The 21,445-nt window shown below is 36.7% G+C and overlaps 1 protein-coding gene across 2 annotated transcripts in view; it reads left to right on the forward strand.

Moving 5' to 3' along the window:
* The first annotated feature begins 7,652 nt into the window (after positions 1-7,652).
* Positions 7,653-21,445, forward strand: part of LOC150108516 (proteasome assembly chaperone 2) — a 135,501-nt gene continuing 121,708 nt past the window's right edge. For both annotated transcript variants that reach the window (XM_090390824.1, XM_090390823.1), the window contains exon 1: positions 7,653-7,930. In XM_090390824.1, the coding sequence (XP_090246950.1) occupies positions 7,871-7,930 (60 nt within the window). In that variant the 5' untranslated portion in view covers positions 7,653-7,870. The remainder of the gene's footprint in view (positions 7,931-21,445) is intronic.

Here is a 21,445-nt window from a genome sequence, read left to right on the forward strand (position 1 = left end):
CCAATTTTACTGACGATCAGTTGCATTATGTTGCTTAAGTCTTCTCTATTTTCTTTTGTTACACCCTCAGTTTGAAGTTCTTTTTTTCTTTCTTTTTGTAGCATGCTATATTTGACACTTGAGTGTATTTACCTCTTTCCACAGTCATTCATTTTCGCGCTTGAGTGTTTCTATCGCTACCGTTAATTTTGTCTTTATTTCTCGCACGGTTCCTAACATTTCTTCAGAGGTCACGTTACTGAACTGTATGTAACGTTCATACTCCTCAAATTTTTTGTTAATTTGTTCCATGTGTGTATTTAACAAGACTTTAACCACGAGTTTAAATGAATCAAAGTTATCTGTAATTTTATGATCAGGAAGCGGCTTACCTTGATGTGCGTCGTTACTTTTCTTTGTTCCTCATTTTCTCACGGCACTGCAGACAGCGCCATTCGGTCCGTTTTGCGGCTCCTTTTTGCCTTCTATGTGCTTTCTACGATACCTGGACAGTGGAAGTATTGTCTCTTGTGACATCCAGAACAATGAGGCATGTCCTCTTCGTCTCTTAATGGCTTATTGCACTTGTTAAAGCTCATTGTGCTTCACCTTCGCTGTCTCGGTGACCTTTATACTTTCTTCCCGTTAGCGACTATAGTGCGACTTTTAAAATGGCGACGTCCTTTGTTCCTCATTGGTTGGTACATGTCATAGCCAAGGTATACAAATAAAACATGATGTTCCTGAAGGTGCCATATTATCACCCACTCTATTCAACTTATACATTAACGATGTTCATAACATGGCCATAAGAAGCGAAGTCAAATATTTCAGTACACAGATGACATCGCACAGCCCACACAGACATCAACACCGCTCTCTGCAAAGCACAGCAAGACCTAAATGAAATCACAACATATTTCTATCAAAACGCAATTCTAATCAACGGCACCAAAACACAGATGATGATAATATACAACCCAAGAATCATGTGCCCCGCACCACTATCGATACACTATTACACATAACACTGCATTTATAACAAAATACCTGCTAATGTCCCGAAATCAAACCAGTAACACATGAAAATACCTTGGTCTCTATATAGATTGCCACCTTAAATGGACAAAACATATAGAATACCTACATACCAAACTCCGGATCATCGCAGCAAAACTCTTCCAAGTAAAAGACATTATTCCATCCAACATAAAAAACTCCTATATTCACGGTATCTGCGAATCCCTACTCATATGCGATATAATAATCTATGCAAACAGTCACCTAACAAAATTAGAAACATTACACAGAAAAATTGTGTCAACAGTGATTTGGACACCTTACACGCAACAACCAATATCCGATCAGCACATGGCGACACACAGAATCCAGAGCATTAAAAACCTGAAACCCTAGATGATATTAACAAGGAATTACTTCAACATCGCGTATCGAAACATTAGAGACATATATTGTATAACACGACCTTCAACAACTCTGTACATCCCTATATCCTTCAACAACTCATACGGTTCTTTTGTGAGATCACAGATACCAACGCAACTCAACAGCCTATCAAGAAATTTAAAACACATAGATAACTACAGAAAAGTAAAACACGAACTCTGGAAAATATACCAACAAAGTTAATATAGCATTTACACTAATAAACACATCACAAATCACCAGCATCCAATACCTACATCCCATGTATAAACAGTAAAAACAACATAAATAGTGAAGGCTAAATTCCACTCTCTTCATAAAAGCTAACCCAAGCTTCGAAGTAGGTGGGATTAACGTGCCTCACTCATCTACACATAATCCTTATAATCAAAGAATGCAGATTATGTAACAAAACAGTTCAGTAAAGTATATAACAATAAAGAAGATACTGATTATTATGTGATAATATAATTAACATAATATTAGTATGCAACATTATATTAATGATCTTATCGCATAATAAGCAGTATTACTATGTAACAAGTCCACGCGGTTATCCTAGTATTTGTGCGCTTCGCAACCATATGCCTGGGAAAGGAGTGTCCTGTGTTCGCTTCCCGTCGGTGACGTTAGGAGCTGTAGGATCTTACTCAACCATAGCCAAGTTAGCCGGTCTTAGGCATGGACGGTAGGATTTTATCCCCAGTTTATCCTGGGGGTTTTTCCTATTGAATCCTATTTCAATAGTTAATCCTATTGAATACAACAAAATGCCTCATGGATTAAGGAAATAGAATCAGAAATTAAACAAAAACAAATCAAAATGTCATTATCTCTAAAGAAATGGTCAGTGTACAAGCTAGAAAATTAAAAAAACTGGAGTGCACCTGGAAAAGACGAACTACATGGATTTTGGTTAACACATCTAACCAGTCAACATGATCGAATGGCAGAACAATTTAATTATTTGTTGCAGTCATTCTCAGTGGAAGACTGAATGATAGCTGGGCGCAGTTTTCTCTTCATTAAAGATAAGGATAAGGGTGCAGACGCAAGTAACTATCGTACAATAACATGCCTACCAACTATGCTTAAGCTGATCACTGCAATCAGAGCAAATTCCATATACCACTACTTTATCAGATAATCAGATTTATCTGATTGAACAAAAAGCAGTTTTAAAAAATCTAGAGAAACAAAAGACCAGATTCTTATTAATAAATTGATTCTCAGAAATTCAAAAAGACGAAAAACTAACTTAAACACGGCATGGATAGACCATAAGAAAGCATTTGATTCCTCACACACTCCTGGATCCTAAAATAACTACAAATATTTGGAATTAGCAAAAACATATGTTCGTTTCTGGCTGCTGCTATGAAATCATGGAAAACAACGTTAATAGTGAATAATAAACAATTCGGAGATATCAGCATTAAACGTGGGATTTTCCAAGGTGATTCCTTGTCATCATTGCTATTCAACATCTCTTTGATACCTGTGTCTATGATTCTGAAGAAAAATAAAACTTGGATGTGAAATTCCTAAATGTAATATTAAAATTTCGCGTCTATTGTATATGGATGACTTGAAGTTATATGGAAATCTGCCCAGTAAATAGACTCTTTATTTACACAATTGGTATTTTCAGTGATGACATCAAAATGAAATTTGGTTTAGATAAATGCACAATTTTATATATTAAGCGAGGAAAAATTAACGACACTAGCAATTTTAAGTTTAATCAAGAGAAAACAATATAAATACCTAGGATTATTAGAAGCCGATGATATCCTCCACTCGAAAGTAAAACAACAGGCAGCATCAGAATACATCAAAAGAGTTGAATTCTGAAAACAAAACTAAACGGATTAAACACAATTAGAACAATAAATTCTTGGGCTATACCAGTTATTCCATGCACAGCTGGCATAATAAATTGGACAAAAGAAGACCTGGACAAAGTGGACCGCAAAACTAGAAAAGTTATGACTATACATCATGCATTGCATCAACGAAGTGATGTTGATCGGTTGTACCTACCAAGGAGAATAGGTGGACGGGATCTGCTGCAAGTGAGACACACTGTGGAAGAAGAAGAAATTAATTAAGAAGTTACATCGAAAACAGCTCTGACCCAATGCTTCAAGCAATTACAAAAGAGGGCCTTCTAAAAGCAACAGGAAACAAATGCGATTACAAAAATGAACAACAAAATAACCGATATGTGCGCTAAAAAAAAAAAAAAACCCTTGCATGGCCAATTTCTTCGAGATACTGAGGACAAAATTGACGTGAACGAGACGTGGCAATGGCAACAATACGAATATATTAAAAAAAAAAACAACAGAAGGATATATTCTAGCAGCTCAAGCACAGGCATTACAAACGAATGCAGTCAAAGCAAAACTTTAGAACATCAATAATAAAAGCAAATGCCGATTATGCGATCAGAAAGATGAGACTAAAACAATCTAATCAGTGCCTGCAGCAAAATAGCTCAAACTGACTATAAATACCGCCATGATTAAGTGGCCAAAATAATTAATTGGCATGTATGCAAAAATCACGGCTTTCCTACTTCTGATAACTGGTGGCAGCATAAAATAGAGACAGTGTTGGAAAACGAAACATCGAAAATTCTCTGTGACTTTCGAATACAAACTGATCGGCATTTGACACAATAGACCTGACATCACAATTTTCGAATCATCGACATCCAAATCATCGACAGGTTTGGATTATCGATATCGCAGCACCCAGTGATAACAATATTAACAACAAAGAACTGGAAAATATTACTAAATATCGAGATCTGGCAGTCAAAGTTGGCAGGCTGTGGCTTAAACACACCAAAGTCATCCCAATTGTTATTGGTGCAACGTCAGAGAAGCTATCCGACGATCTATACATGAATGAAGTGATCCCATATGACCTACAAAACACAGCATTACTTGGAACAGTCCATATTTTACGACGCTGCCTGATGGACTATTCTTAGATTCTGGGTAGAATCTGAATTGTTCTGTATCACCAGTCACATTTTTGTTTATATGATATCTTGTTTGACTGCGTATCAATTATGTGAATAAAATAATAATAATAATAATAATAATAATAATAATAATAATAATTTCTCTCTGGAGTTTCTGTTTGTTATTGCAGTGTAATCCTTAAAAATTTATTTCAAATTTGAAATAAATTTCAATTTTGAAATAAATTCTCTCTCTCTCTCTCTCTCTCTCTCTCTCTCTCTTTTTCTTTCTCCCCTTAAGAACGTTCACATTTCCATACAATTCCAAAGTGAAGACAATATAATAACTCTCACCAAATGGGGATAAGACGCTACTGCCAAATACTCTCAAATGTCGTATTTTCTCAAACATATCCTGACTAAGATAGTTGTCCTTTAAAAATTCTAGAAATTGAGTTCTCTTATTATTTCCTCTGTTCAACACATATTACCACAGATGAAATCTTCCACACCCATTTCGTACTTAGCTGGCTTGCCTAAACATTTTCTGTCCATTGCCCTCTACATTCGCTAGCATTTACAACATCCCACCAAACATCCTGCCTTGCATAATGTACTCCCAAAGTCATGCAATTTCTTTTTTTTTTTGTATACCTTGAGCGAAAACTCCCAGGCAAAAATTAATTAAAATTGCATACGATACTGGAATAAGGGAGGAATACATTTATTTGGATTTTAGATTTCATGAAAGGAAGAAAAATGAAATTAAAAGTTAATGGAATTTATTCCAACAAGTATCGAATTGGGCTGGAGTCCCAGAATGTTTTGTTCTAAGCCGACTCTTATTTCTCATCTATATGAACAATATCCATCCTCACAAAATAAATGACGCAAAAATAGCAAGTTATGCAGATGATATAGTAATCTGGCACAAAAGCAGTAATTCTCAACAATCTGAAAAAAATCCTAAATAATTCAATAAAAGGCTTAGAAAGGAGGCCTGTGAAGTTTATTTGAAGTGGCACTTGCATCCTGTGCGCAAGGCCACAGGAAGATAGACTTATTGTTCGAGGCTAGTCGCCGACTGGAGGAACTTTTTCTAAGCCTTTCTTCATCCGGTTCCCGAGTTAGTCGATCTCTGGCACAGGCAAGAGGGTTTTTTCTCCAGAAAACTCGGTGATTGGCTATCTGTGGACACTGAACTGCCCACTCACTCTCCAAAAGCTAGATAGGGTTTAAAGGCCTTGCCTACTTTCTATAAGGGAATAAAAGGCGTTAGCTTGTTATTTATAAGGCTTAGAAAGATGGGCAAATTAACTTAAATTACAAATTAACCCAGAGAAAACAAAACTGAGTATCTTCTCCACTGATAGAAAAAATAGACACCATTACAACATCCAAATCAAAATATATAATACCAAAATATAAAAACCCGTCTCCAAAATACTTGGGCTTAAACCTAGATAATGAACTGAGATTTATAACTCATATTACAAATATATTTAATAAAGCTCTTAAAAAGCTTAATATTATCAAAAGGCTTTACAGAACAAAGTGGGGTGCAAAATCGAAGACACTCAAAACTACATGTACGGCACTCATACGACCCACAATGGAATATGACTCATCCATCTGGTCTTCAGCTCTACTAGCTCAAAAGAAAAACTACAGAGTACAGTGAAGAACAGTAAAAATTATTATAGGTGCAGTCTCATCAACAAATAATTTAAAAGTTCAACAAGAGTCTGGGCTTTGCATACTAGAAGGCAGAAGAAAACTCTCCACAGTTAAATTCACTAACACAATCAGGAGCCACTAGCAGGATTACATCTCATTCGGGTCTTTCGATGCCTGGACAGGAAAGTCTATACTAAAGAGATCATCTACTTTACAACATGATCATTAAATTAGAAAACAGATCGACTTAGAGCATCTGTCCATTGAAATAAGCAAAGAGCCATTCTTTTCAACTCTACTACCAAAAAACACAATGATTAACTTATATTTTCCTAGAACCATGTTCAAAAAAGATTCACAGCATGAAAATAAAAAAGGACTTGACTCTATACATCATTTAAATAATCTAAACCATGTTATTACCTACACTGATAAATCATTTGATGAGGCAATGAACCAAGGAGGATCAGAGTTTTTCCTAACTCTACCTGGAGGCGAGAAAACGCAAATCAAAACCACAGCTGGCAAAATAGCTTAAAACTTCACTTGTGAATTAACAGCCATACAAGCACCTCTCAAGTTCTATCTCTATAATCCAGTAATAAACATTACAGAAGGAATAACCATCTGCAGTGACTCCAAATCTGCACTTGAGGCATTAAAAAATGGTAAAAGAAAACTCACACAGGAAATTCATGAACAACTAACAACTTTAAATTTAAAATATAAGAACTGTATACTGCAATGGATACCAGCCCATGTAACTATTGAAGGCAATGAGAGAGCAGATAGACTAGCCAAAGAAGCAAGATACTTACCTCAAAAATTACACCCACTATCACTAACTGATGCTAACTCTTTCACAAAAGTAAGATTATTAAAACAAACTATCAAGAAGAAGAATGAAATCAGCGAAATTAAGGAAAATAGAGAAATACCACAATCATCACCTGACTAAGGACGGAACATTTTAAAGGCATGAAAATTCAGCCGGATGGTACAAGAAGTTATGAAATATGCAAGACCTAGCCAGAAATCGAACTAACACTTGCATTTATCTATTCTTGTCCAGCAATTGCAGCAGTTCTACAGAAAATTGACAATAACCCTATAGAAAAGCTCTCCGTCAAAGTTCTGTAGGAGTAGAAGTTCTAACTAGAAGTTCTTCAACGGACTCAACAACAACAAAAACTTCCAGGGATCTGCACGAAAGGTTTCAGGCATGCTTACTGTTAGCAAGCAAAGGTTGGTAGATTGTTAGAGCCTCTGCTACTAATGGCTCGCAAAAAAGTTAAGCAAGTTTGATCGCGGTTAGCAGTTGGAAGGGGCTCAATCGTTCGATGCTGTTGACACACTCTCCCTCGATGAGTCTTTCGACTCCCTGGAGGTGTCACATATTAATAATAATAATAATAATTTACAGTACCATATCATATTCTTCTTAACTCATTCATCCTTTATTTTGTATTATTAATTTTTATGTCATTTCAGTCCTATTTAATAATTTTATTATAATTAACATTAAATAATTCCGTTTTGAATAAAATCCAGAGCGTCTCTAGGCGATTTGTTTGGCAATAAGAAAAGTGTCGTGAAAGTATGTGTGTGCATTGTAGTTCCTTATATACTTGACTTTTTAAGTTTACTGTTCGCTCACTTTCCCCGAATTTTGTACAAGGTTGGATATTATCGCATTAGTTTTATAAGTCTGCCAGAGAATATTATTATTCTTGGTGACAAAGTCTGTACGGATATTTCCCTTAACTTGTATGTTTTATCTCGAGAATTATAGCAATGTTTTTTCCTTTACAAAAGTATGTTGCAACAGGTTGGGACGACTACACTCTTATTCTGGTAATTAAAATTTAATACCATAATAGTATTCCCATTTCAGAAGCACGAACATGTTTTAAATGTCTTATATACCTTTGCATTGCACTTTTAAATTGAATGTTTAAAACATCATGAAAAAGACACAGCCGCACTCTGGAATCTACTAATTCAAAGCTCCGGTGCAGGTTTTACACACATCCATGCTTACGCGAGATTGTCATGCGATATTGAATTAACGGCTATCCTGCAGAAGTTTTTCTTTATCGGAGAGAGAGAAATTTTTTTTTTTTCCAAGAACAGCATTTTACGGAGGAAGGGAAATAAAAATAAATGAAGCAGCACATGAAAGTGGGCACATCAGTATGACTAAACAGTTTATGATTATTATTAACCTGGCATCTACATGAATGTTTGAGGCATGCTTACTGTTATTTAGGGTACCATATATTCCCCTTAAACTCATTCACTGACATATATACATTGTGTGTGTATCAATGTGACAACAACCAGATCACTTGTTTACCCCCCCCCCCCTTTCTAAGTAAAAAAATCTAGTCACACAACCATAATAACTACACTTTTACCCAACTTCCAGTGGTAGTCAACTTCCATTGTTCCTTATCCCCTGTCTTAAGTTGAAAAATTTCACCACCAGTTCTGTAGAACATAGCCAAGTGAAAAAACTTCCATCAACTTATCTCTAATCCAGAGAATTTTCAATAATAAGGTGTGACACCTTTTGGCAATTGGTATATGGAAATATGACTTGTCCATTACTTCCACCTTAGTATCATCACCTCTGGGTCTGGCTCTCACTGAAGAGACCTCAATAAAGGTTGAAACTGGTCTGGGTAGTGACCCTTCTTTTAATGCATAGCATTATACATGTCCGCAAGGAGATGTGTTTTGCATTATGGGATACTAAGGCAAGTGACGAGAAGTTATACCACCTTTGCCATGAGCTGCCCAAGTGTAGAAAATACTTCAGGTGCAAACTTTGTTTGCTTACACTTGGATAAAGGATTAAACCAAATAAATATATAATTGGTAAGAATAATAGTAAGAACAAGGTAAGTCAATTAGAATATAAGAAAAAAAGAAATGGTATGGTGATTCAGTCATGAAATTTTCACTTGCCAAATTGTTGCTACTTAATTCATTATGTTTCCCACATAATGAATTAAGTAGCAACAAATATAGTGTATAAGAGAGGATATGAAAGAAATGTTAGAAGTGAGAGAGTGAAAATTGTTGGTTTGTTATTGAGATATGACACTAGAGTTAAGGAAGTGGACTATGATATCAAATGATTCAGTGCACAGGTTGTGTAGAAGAAATGGGTATGAATTTGATAGATTTGTGGACTGAGTTTGATGGTAGAAAATAGTTGTTGAGGGTATATAAGGAGAAAAGTGACCATCAAGCTCATGAACAGAAGGATTGGGCAAGAAAGATAACCAGCATGGTAAGGAAGACAAAATCAGATTATAAGAGAAACTAGCCAAGCAGGCTAAAGAAATTCTCAAAGAGTTCTTTTGTTATGTGGCAAGTAAGAGGAAGAATAATCTTAATGAATGTTGATAAAGAGGTGACAGAAGCAAATAAAATGGTTGAGTTACTGAGTGACCACTTTGCAAGAGTGACAATGCTGTGACTCTATGTAACAGAGATTGATGTGGGAACAGAGTGGATGAATTGGAGGTTCTTAATATATTGCAGAATCTTAGTGCAAATAAAGTTGTATGATTAGATGAGATATCAGCTTGCATTTTGTGAGAATGTGCAAGGGAACTGGCAATGTCCCTGAGTAGGCTCTTTATTTAAGTCTCAGTTCTGACAGAGTTCCATGGGATAGAAAAGAGGGCAAAATAATTCCTTTGTATAAGGGAGGTTCTAAGAATACAGTTGTAAATTATAGGCCAATCAGTATTTCAAGAATGGTGGTAAAAGTTCTAGAAAAATTGGTCAAAAATAGATTCAAGAAGTGGATAAGAATATGATATTCTATGAGGGGCAGTGTGGTTTTGTGAAGAGTCGGTCATGCCCTAGTAATTTCATAACTTTTTATAATAGAGTGACAGCTGAATTGGATAAAGGAAATGGCTACATGATGATTCTGCTGGAGAATTTGCAAAGGCATTTGACAGGATACTACATGGAACTCTTATGCAAATTAGAACAAATGAGGATGGATATGACACTGGTTATGCAGATAAGAGGGTGGCTGCTGGTAACTAGTGTGTCACCAGGTTCTGTGCTAGGACCACTGTTTAAATTGTACATAAATGATATAGGAAATGATATAGGATATAGGAAATAATCTGAAAGGAAATGTTCAGTTGTTTGCTGATGCATTAGGTAGAGTAATAGTGAATCAAGGCAATGCGAGCTTTCAGGATGATTAGAATAGGCTGTCAGTATGGGCAAAAGATAATGGGTGTCAGTTTAATGTGGAGAAATGTAAATTTATGCATTTTGGGATAAATAGATTACAAGCTGTGTACTACATTGATGAAAATGTACTTCAGGAAATGGATAAAGCTGAGGATTTAGGGATGATGGCAGACAGAGTTGAAATTTAGAGGGCATATTGCTATAGTTTCTCATAAGATTGCTTGGCTATTGAAGAACACACTAACAAGAGTAGAGATAAGGTGGCTGTTAATCCACTTTATAAGGCCTTGATACATTCATATCTGGATTATTGTGCTCAGGTCTGGTCTCCTAGTTGTTTGAGGATGAGGATTCAGAGGCAAGCAACCAAGATGATGAATGATCTGTGGAACTCTATGATAGATTTTATTGGTGTGTGCGTGTGTACACATACACACATCTGCCAGTAATTGTCTGTAAATTTTAGCAATTTACAATTGATACCAGCAGACCAACCCTAATATTAAGTATGTCCATATCTGGCTTTGATCATCTCCTGCACCATTTGAGGGAGGCCCTCCACCAATGTGCAGCAGACATCAGGTGGAATTTGTCTTCATTCCTCCATTAAAGCTGAGTTCAGCGGCAGATTGAGAACATGCTGCTCTGGACCTCAATCACCACTCCAATTCATCCCACAGGTGTTCGGTGGGGTTGAGGTCAGGACTGCACGGGCCAGGGCAGTCATTTAAACCTATTTCTTCATACTATTCCATAACAGCCGCAGTTTTGTGGCATGGGGCATTGTCGTCTTGATAGTAACACAGGTCCGTTCCTTAAAAACTTCAGTGTAGGCAGTGCAGCACCTGATTATTCAGAATATCAAGGTACTGAGTTGCCTTCATGGAACAACAGATGACCAGCAGTCCCACTCCAAGCCAACTGAATGCACCCAACACCATTACTCCATCACCACACTTGACTGTGATTACAACACAGTGGTAACAACTTTTCACCAGGCTGTCTTCATGCCCACACACTGCCATCAGACCGGAAACAGGTGAACCTTGATTCATCGCACCAGAGTACAGTTTTCCACTGATCAATTTTCCAGTTCACATGTTCTTTGCACCAGGACAGACGAGCCACCTTGTTCGTTATTGTTGTGATGTTCAGGTTGTGTGCTGCTGCTGCTCTTCCGTGGATATCCAGTAAATGGAGTTCTTTTGGTGAGTAACACCATGGTTCCATGATGTTACTGGTGCTGTGGAAATCATCACAGGGGGTCTGTGCTGATTGCAGCTGGTTTTTGTGTGTCACCCAATTTAGCACTCTACCATCCCTGTCAGTCATTTTTGGTGGCTGCCCTGGGTGTTTTCTTGCACTAGTGATTCCAGAACATCTCCATTTGTTAATTACATTGCCAACCATTGATTCTGGATGCTCCAGTTGAGCAACAATGGCATGTATGTACATGCCACCAATGTGACAGCCTGTAATAACACCTCTCAAAGTTGCTGAGTTCGTGTCATGTTGCCATACCAGCTGTATTCAACTGCTACAATGAAATACTGCTTCCTACTATCTGTATACCGGTTTATTATTGACAAACCTGGAATGGTCCAGGGGTGTCCAGACAATTATCGGTAGATAGTGTACATACACATACATTTATCCTACACACAAAGGATACAAGAACCTATAACACATCAGTGCTGTATGTGAGGTGGAAGAATTGATTATGTGAATTGCATAATTTGCATAAAAACAAAGACCAAATTTGACTAGGCTGAGGAATAATGACGTCAACAAGACTGATGACAATCCCAACCCACAAAATCACCAATCAGATCAAAAATAACTCTCAGAAAGACCTTCAAGATAGTAACATGGAACATCAGAGGACTCCTGCAACCTGGGAAACTAGACATAATACAGAATGAAATGGAAGACAATAAGATACTAATCTTAGGGTTGGCTGAAACTCACTGGAAAGAATGTGGTCATTTTACAACACAAAAGGGAAACAAGGTATTTTTCTCTGGTCCAGAAAATAACAGTGAAAAGGGAGTTGCCATCATTGTTAATAAAAGCATAAGTAAAGCAGTAAAAGGATACAACCCCGTCAGTGATAGAATCATAACAGTAAGATTAGACACCAACCTAGCTGCAACAATGCTAATACAAGTTTATGCACCCACATCAAATGCAGAAGATGAAGTAAGTGAGAAATTCTACAAAGACCTAAATGAAACTACTGATACAATACCAAGAAAGGATATTCGAATAGTTCTAGGAGACTTCAGTGCTAAGGTGGGATTCAATGCCCATGATGATCACTTAAATGGAATCATTGGAAAATATGGACTGGGAATTAGAAACGAACAAGGAGAAAAACTATTGGAGTTCTGCATTGAAAGGGAATTAGCACTCACTAATACTATGCACAAACAGCATAAGCGGAGACTATACATGGATAGTGCCTGGGAATTGATGTAAGAATCAAATCGACTACATTTTAATCGAAGATGGTGGACACTAAACAGTAACACCAAAACACTGCCAGGTGCAGACTGTGGATCAGACCATCAATTATTAATCTCTAATTTCAAGATCCATCTGAAAGCAAACAAGAATAACAGTAACAAAAGATATGACTTTTCACAAATGGACAGCAAATTTACGATGGACATTGTAGTAAAGCTCAAGAAACAAAAAAAAAGCACACCTCAGGAATAAAGCATTGAATCACATTGGACACACCTAAAACAAACTATTGCAAAATCTGCAGCCAAAAATATCCCAATAAAAAAGAAGAATGGTAGTCCATAGATTATAAAAGAAACCCTAGAACTAATTGAAAAAAAAAAGGAAACAAATTAAAACAACAGATTGGCAAAACCCAAATTACCTGAACCTGAATAAAGCTTTTAAGAAATTATTTAAAATAAAGAGCCAATGGCTTCGCCGATATTTTTCGTATCGGCGAAGTATTCGAAGTAGTCGCCAATGCTTTTATAGTTACTATATTATTATTATTATTTGACACCTCCAGGGAGTCCAAAGACTCATCGAGGGAGAGTGTGCCAACAGCATCGAACGATTGGCCCCCTTCCAACTACTAATCGCGCTCAAACTTACTTAACTGAGCTATTAGTAGCAGAGGCTCTACCAATCGACCAACCTTTGCCGGCGTGAAATATTCGGCATGAAACTCTTTGATTCCGATCTTTGAGTTTCTTATTCAGTTTTAAAACAATGTGGGATTTAATATCCCCTTAATTTAAATAGCTATTAAGAAATCTTGTCAAAAATATAAAAATAGCTATATCCAAAACATCTATAAAGAAATAGAAAGATACTCCAACTCTAATGAAACAACAGATTTATTCAAGAAGGTTAAGGATATAACCAAAAAATTCAAACCAAAACTTAATATAATTGCAGAGGAAAACGGCAAGATCTTAAATGACATTAATGACGTTGCCAGAAGATGGAAAGAGTATTGCCCCGAGCTTTACAAGGACCCAGCTATTCAACAAGAAGATGAAGGAGCTATGGAAACGGAACTGGAGATCCTCAAAAGTGAAGCATTACAAACAATCAAAAAATTAAGGAATAGCAAAGTCCCAGGTCCTGATTCAATACTGGCTGAACTACTGAAAAATCTTGGAGAGAATGCAGTCAACTGGATATATGATTTATGCAACAAACTCTGGAAGACTGGAAGATGGCCAAATGACTGGACTAGTTCCACCATTATCCCAATCTAAAAAAAAAGGCAATCACAGCAAATGTGAAAACTACTGCACCATTGCCCTTATCTCACATACCAGCAAGATTTTACTACATATTATTAAGGAAAGATTACAAAGTTTTATAGACCATCAGATCGCAGAAGAACAAGCAGGATTCAGAAAAGGTCAAGTTACTAGAGATCATATATCTAACATCAGACAGATAATCGAAAAAGCAAGGGAATTCAACTTAAGCCTTTATCTATGCTTTATAGATTACTCCAAGGCCTTTGATTGTATGAGGTGGGATCTTTTACGGAATATCATGCAAGAATCAGGAATACAAAACCATCTAGTACCCTCATAAAGAACTTATAACAACAAAATCAAGCAACAGTAAGAATTGAAAACTCAGTGTCCCCTGCATTCCAATTTGAAAAGGATCAAGACAAGGTTTGTATACTCTCACCATTACTATTCAACCTTTACAGCGAAACTATAATGAAAAGATCTCTAGAAAAGTGGAACGGAGGCATTAAGTTAGGTGGCCGAATAATCACTAACCTACGATATGCTGATGACACAGTGATAATAGCAACAAATTAACAGGAATTAAAATCCATCCTAAATCATTTAGAAGGGGAAAGCTTAAGCCATGGTTTGCAAATAAATCAAGACAAAACCAAAATGAAGGCTTTAAACAATGCAGAAGAGATAGATATAGAAGGAATTGAAATTGTCGACAACTTCAGTTACTTTGAGTGATAGCAGACAAAAAAAAGATGGATGTAAGAAAGAGATAAGAAGAAGAATAGCACTAGCTAAGAAAGCAATGACTGATTTAACTAAAATCTGGAAAGACAGGCACATCTCCAAAAAGACCAAAATTAAGCTTGTAGAAATCTTAGTTTTTCGATCTTTCTCTATGCTTTTGAGTGTTGGGCAATGACAGAAGAAGAATTGAGGCGTTCGAGCTCTTGTGCTGGAGAAGATTGTTAAGAGTGTCTTGGACAGAAAAACGGATAAACAAAAAGTTTCTTAGAAGAACTGAATATCCACACAAGACTGATAAACATAATTGACAAGAGAATAGTGTAATATTTTGGACACACATGTAGAAAGGAAGGCAACTGCCTGGAAAAAATAATCATCGAGGGTAAACCGTGTGGGAAAAGAAAAAGACCCCCCCTCCCTACAGGTGGATTGACCAAATATCAAGAATCACTGAACTTAAACTAGAACAAGCAATAAGAGAAGCACAGGGGAGAAAGAAATGTCGAAGCGTCATCAGGGAGGTCACGAGTCCTCAGACATGAGAAGAGACAGAGAGTTTATTAGTATCCTCACTAGACAGTGAATAAGTTCTGTTCAGTGTTAAAAAGGAAATCTAAATAAGGTATACTGAAGATGCAACAGTCATCTTATTATTACTAAAGCTGATACAGGGAAAGCCACAGTAGTTATGGATAATGCAAATTATAAACAAAAAATATCCTTTATTACAGGATAGATTGACATACCAGGAATTGGATCACAACTTCATGAATGGACAACTCAGAAAATTGAACTCATTACAGGATAAAGTTGTAAGCCTAGATGCAGACACCATGGAAAAACTTAAAACATATTTTGCTACAATCTCTTGGTTTTATGGTCAACCGAAGATATGACTTTCAAAAGTCATATCTTAGGTTATCATAATGCTACACCTCTTTGAAACTCTGACTACAGAATTTCATTAAATTTGGTATTTAGTTGGTTAAATCGAAATTTTGACAGCTGTAATTTTTAATCGAATTTTTGCAGCTGTAAAATAAATTAACTTATTAGAGCTTCTTAGTTAATGAGTTGTTAGTTAATAAATTCATGGTGTGGAATTTAATGGAATATATTTTTTTGATTCTTTGCTAAAATTTCTTCAGAACTTTGTTTTCATGCAAATGCTGAATTTATTTTCATTTAAAATAAAACTTTCATGCCGGCCTGGTTGGCCGAGTGGTTAGCGTATTCGACCTCCAGCCAAAAGGCTGTAGGTTCAAATCCCACCGTGGGCATGAATGTTTGTGATTGTCTGTGAAAATAGTAGTGGTTAGCAGTAGATGACATTGATGTAGTTGTGGCTTGTTGTAGTTGGTGGATTGAGTGGTAGCGATAGAGTAGGTGCCTTTCCTCGATGAGTCCTTGGACTCCCTGGAGGTGTCAAGTAATAATAATAATAAATCAGAGTGCTAGTAGTACAGAAGGGCTAAGCGATTGAAATATAATAAAATTATTTCTAACAAATTACAATAACTGATCATAGCACATGAGCAAAGAGCATATTGAGATCTCCATATTTAACATCTTGCAGACAAGCAAAAGAAAGTTGTTGGAAGTTTTTTCACTTGGTTGTACTATAAATTAAAGATACCAAGAAATTATATACTTGGTTTAATCCTTTATCCAAGTATAAGCAAACAAAGTTTACGCCTGAAGGATTTTCAGGACTGGGGCAACTCGTATAAGGAAGCTAAGACTTCACATCACTTGCATTAGTATCCCATAATGCAAAGCACATCTGCTTGCAGACATGTATAATGCTATGCATTATGGAAAGGGTTACTACCCAGACCGGTTTTGACTTTTATTGAGATCACTTCAGTGGGAGCCATAATGAGGTGTGACACTTTTTAGCATTTTATATATGAAAATATGACTTCTGCATTACTTAAACCTTAGTATCACCTCTGGATCTGGCTCCCACTGAAAAGACCTCAATAAAAGGCGAAACTAGTCTGGGTAGTGACCCATCTCATAATGCATAGTATTATATTATAGTATATTATGGAATGCTAAGGCAAGTAATGTGAAGTCTTAGCTTCCTAATACGAGTTGCCCTGGTCCTGAAAATACTTCAGGTGCAAACTTTGTTTGCTTACACTTGGATAAAGGATTAAACCAAGTATATTATTTCTTGGTATCTTTAATTTATAGGCAAAAGAAAGGTGAGATAATCTGTAAAAAAAAGAACTACCCCAGATAAAGAACTTTTTTCTCCCCCAAGCCATTTCAGTATGCAGTAATACAGGCTCCAATTGCTAGGTATTCATACAACGATACTGGCAGTACTGATTGGAAAGCAGAAATGCTACTGCCCTGCTAGCTAGGTCAGCAGTGGCATTTGTATTCAGATTCTTTTTTTTTTTTTTTAAATTTCAGGTAATGTGACTTAAATTATAATATAGAAGAAATCATATTCTTGTTTTAATCCTATACCCTGCAACGACAAGACTTCTTCTGTATAGAAGCTGATAACTTCACATCAGTTGCCTTAGTATTTTATAATGCAAAGTGTGTGTATATATACAAACACATACACACACACTAGGGGGCGCTGGTGCCTACGGCGCCCAACCCCCTGAGTTCCGGGCTGGTAAGCCGGAGACAAAAAAACATGACATAAAAACGTTTCAAATTTCGGCTTATCTTTTTATATATATAGATTATATATATATATATATATATATATATATATATATATATATATATATAATATATATGCACATACTAACAAATTGTTTATTGCTATGCATTATGGGGAGGGTCATTATCCAGACTGGTTTCAATCTTTATTTATTGAGGTCTCCTCAGTGGGAGCTATACCCAGGATTATCGAGGTTAAATAAATGTGCAGATTGTATAATTTTCCATACACATAATAAAATGGTGTATCACTATATTTTTAAAATACTCTGGATTAGAGGTAGTTGTAGAAAGTTCCTTTGCTTAGTTATCAAGTAAATTATGATAGACAAGAAATTATATCCTTGATTTAATCCTATATGCCCACACAAGCAAACAAAGTTTGCGAACTACTTATGCATTGTAGTATTATTGGACCAAGTGCATTAGTCTAACAGTAGGTTATATTGAAAAATAAAAATGAATTCAAACTAATTTATTGTTTGTTTCTATGTCAAGCCATGAACTTTTGAAACACCTCTGGTATTTTTCTGTTTCCACTCTTTAAGTATTTTCCTGGACCTGAGGCTTAAATTAAACAGCTTAATCAGAGGAGCTGTCATTTTTCTTGTGCATTTTTTAATACACAAGAATCAGCTTGCTCATCGTTGACGAACCTATGCAGCTCAGTGGCAGTTGTGTTTGCATTCCTCAGTGCTAAACTGCCCGAAGATACACTTCGAATTCAAGTCTAGTCGCAGAATTTTTGCCAACCTGATTGCCCGAGTGGTAATGTAAAGGCTGTGGGTTCGAATCCTGCCGTGAGCATGGATATTTGTGATTGTCTGTGAAAATACTAGTGGTGATGATGGGCGGTAGATGATGTTGTTGGAGATGATGATGGTAGTTGCAGTTCGTTGTAGTTGGTGGATTGAGTGGTGGAGACAATGAGTTGTAGAGTGGTTGTGCCCTCCCTTGATGAATCATTGGACTCCCTGGAGGTGTGTTACATAATAATAATAATTCACAGGTTGATATACCATCTGATTCCGTTGATATTTGCGTTAAGGTTCTGCAATATTATAAGTATATCAGTTTGTCTATCTTTGTTCTCACATCGGTTGGTCACATGTGGCATTACAATATCTTCACCTGGATGCTACACCCTTGGAACTATTTAATTTGCTTCTGTTAACTTCCTACCATTAGAACTTATTTTTATTCACATGTGAAAGAACTCTTTGCGATTTCTTTTGGCCTCCTTAGTTAGCTAACAGTCGTCTGTAATCCTTGGAGCTCTGTCCCTCCAGGCTGTAAATGATAATATTTAGCTATATCAGCATTCTGAAGCCTATGCAAATCAACTGAGATAGAGTATTAACAAAATAGATAAAACAGGAGAGAAGAAAATATGAGTGTGAATTAAAACAGAAATTGAAAATATGCAGCTGGAAGAGAATGAAAATATTGAAAACATCTGGAATCGTATCAAGGATAGCATAAAAGTTGCAGCAGAAAACTCTCCAGTTGAATTTTCTGCTCTGTTTAGAACAGTAAAGTAAAATACATAATAAAAAATGATTTAATGCAGAATGTGAACTGGCAGCAAAGAAAAAAGAAGCATTTGGCTTAATGACCTCACTGATATAGCCAGCCTGGTTGGCCGGGTGGATAGCATATCCGCTCTCTCCAGCCAAAAGACTGTGGGTTCAAATCCTGCCATGGGCATGGGTGTTTGCGATTGTCTGTGGAAATAGCAGTGGTATATGGCATTGGTGCAGTTGCTGTCAGTTAGTGGATTTGAGTGGTAGAGACAGAGTTGTAAAGCAGGTGCCCTCCCTCGATGAGTCCTTGGACTCCCTGGAGGTGTCAAATAATAATAATAATATATTATTACTGACTGCAAACAAGAGTATACAAAAGAACATGCAGGTAGATTATTATGTCTGTACATGAATGCTAGGAGTATCAGAAACAAAGACGTAGAGTTTGTTGCCTTAGTCAATATTTTGCGACCTCAGATTGTAGGAATTAGTGAGACCTGGCTATCAGAATGAGACTTACTAACTCGTATCAAGTGTCATGGGTACAGTATTTTTAGGAAGGATAGAGTGGATAGGAGAGGAGGGGGGGGGGTGCTGCTGCTAATGATATTGGATGACTTAAATCCAATTAGAGTTGAGACCTATGAATGTAATAATACTACTAACAATATTTCATGTGACAGTGAGTTTGAAGCCATCTGGTGTGAAGTGCAATCTAACAAGACAAATTACACAGTGGGGTGTTGTTACAGACCTGGTGGATCGGTTGCTGGTGATGAAGAAATGCATAACCAAATAGAAAAGGTGAGTGCGAAAACAGTAATCATAATGGGAGACTTTAAAATTATTCAAATATTGATTGGGTAGCAGTAGAATCTCGTGAGAAGAATGAAAATGCATTTATTGAGCTGTTGCGGGAACTCGAGGTCAAAGAGTGTTAGATTTGATTATAGTGTTAGAGGGTGTTTCAGTTAAAGACGTAACTATTCTGCCTCCAGTTGGTGACAGTGATCATGCGGTACTTGCTTGCGAAGTGACTAAGTTTATGAATGTTCCATTCAGAAAAGGTTACATGCTGAACTACAAAGCAGGAAATTATGACCAACTGAGGAGTATACTGAGTTCAGTGGAATGGGACCAGTTGCTGGATGGAAAGAATATCGACATTGTATGAGAAGCATTTAAACAATACTTAAATGATGTGATATCAGAATGTGTTCCAAGAGTTAAAAGAATAAATGGAGTTGGAGTCAAATGGATGTGTAATCTTATTTAGCAAGAGAATCGTAAGAAAAGGACGATGTGGAAGGAATACCGTTTGCATAAGGATGACGTCCATTATGAACGTTATAAGTAGCAGGCTAGAATAGTCACAACTGTTGTACAGAAAGCAAAGTCTGATTATGAAAAGAAACTGGCTCTGCGTGCTAAAGACAACCAACAAGAATTCTATCAATATGCTGCAAGTATAAGAAAGAATGAATATGAAAGAATAACTCTTCTCAATCCAGATGGCATGAGGGTTACTGATGCAGAAGAGGTTGTTCAGTTAATAAGTGCCCATTTCATTAGAAGCTTTCAACCTGGTGAACGCAACATTGAGCTCACTGTTACCACTTCACTAGATGAAGAAATGCAGGTGTGTGATAGCGAGGTATTAGATCTGTTGCACAAACTGAATAAGAATTCATCAATAGGGACTGATGGAATATCAACATATGTGCTAAAACAGTGTTCAGCTGAACTGGCCATTCCTTTGACCAGGATGTTTAATATGAGTCTCAGAGCAGGGAAGATTCTGCAGGAATGGAAAGAATGTATGGTAATTCCATTGCACAAGGGTGGTGCAAAGACCGATGTATCCAGCTATTGACCAATTAGTATCTCAGGAGTGGTGATGAAGATTTTGGAAAAATTGGTTAGGACCCGCATTCAGAAATCGGTCGACAGTGAATATCTAGTCTGCAATGAACAACATGGGTTTACTATGGGAAGATCATGTTTTAGCAACTTGCTCACAGTCTACAGCAATGTTACCATTAAACTAGACAAGGGGAATGGATACACCATGATACTTTTTGATTTTGCTAAGGCTTTTGACAGAATACAGCATGGCAGACTCCTGCATAAATTGGAGAAAATGGGTTGGGTTATACAATATTAGCATCGATAAGAGGATGGCTGACTGCATTGGTGCACCTGTGGGGGGGGCTTGTCCCCCTCACAAAAAAGGGAAAAAACACTAGAAAAATTTCCTAAAATCTTTTCCTAATTAAAATTCTTTTTTTTCTATTTCTATGCTACTTATGAATTAGCGGTCACATAAGTTGGGAATACCCTATAGCTCTTGGTAATCCTGGCCGCTGTGAACGCAAGGGGAACGAAGTAGTGCTCGGGCACTACTTCATTCCCCTTGCGTTTGACTGAGCCGAGCAAGAGGA

The sequence above is a fragment of the Typopeltis vanoorti genome, chromosome 3 (genome assembly GCF_054136105.1).
Source record: "Typopeltis vanoorti isolate ZY-2024b chromosome 3, IOZ_Tvanoo_1.0, whole genome shotgun sequence".
Lineage (NCBI taxonomy): Eukaryota > Metazoa > Arthropoda > Arachnida > Uropygi > Thelyphonidae > Typopeltis > Typopeltis vanoorti.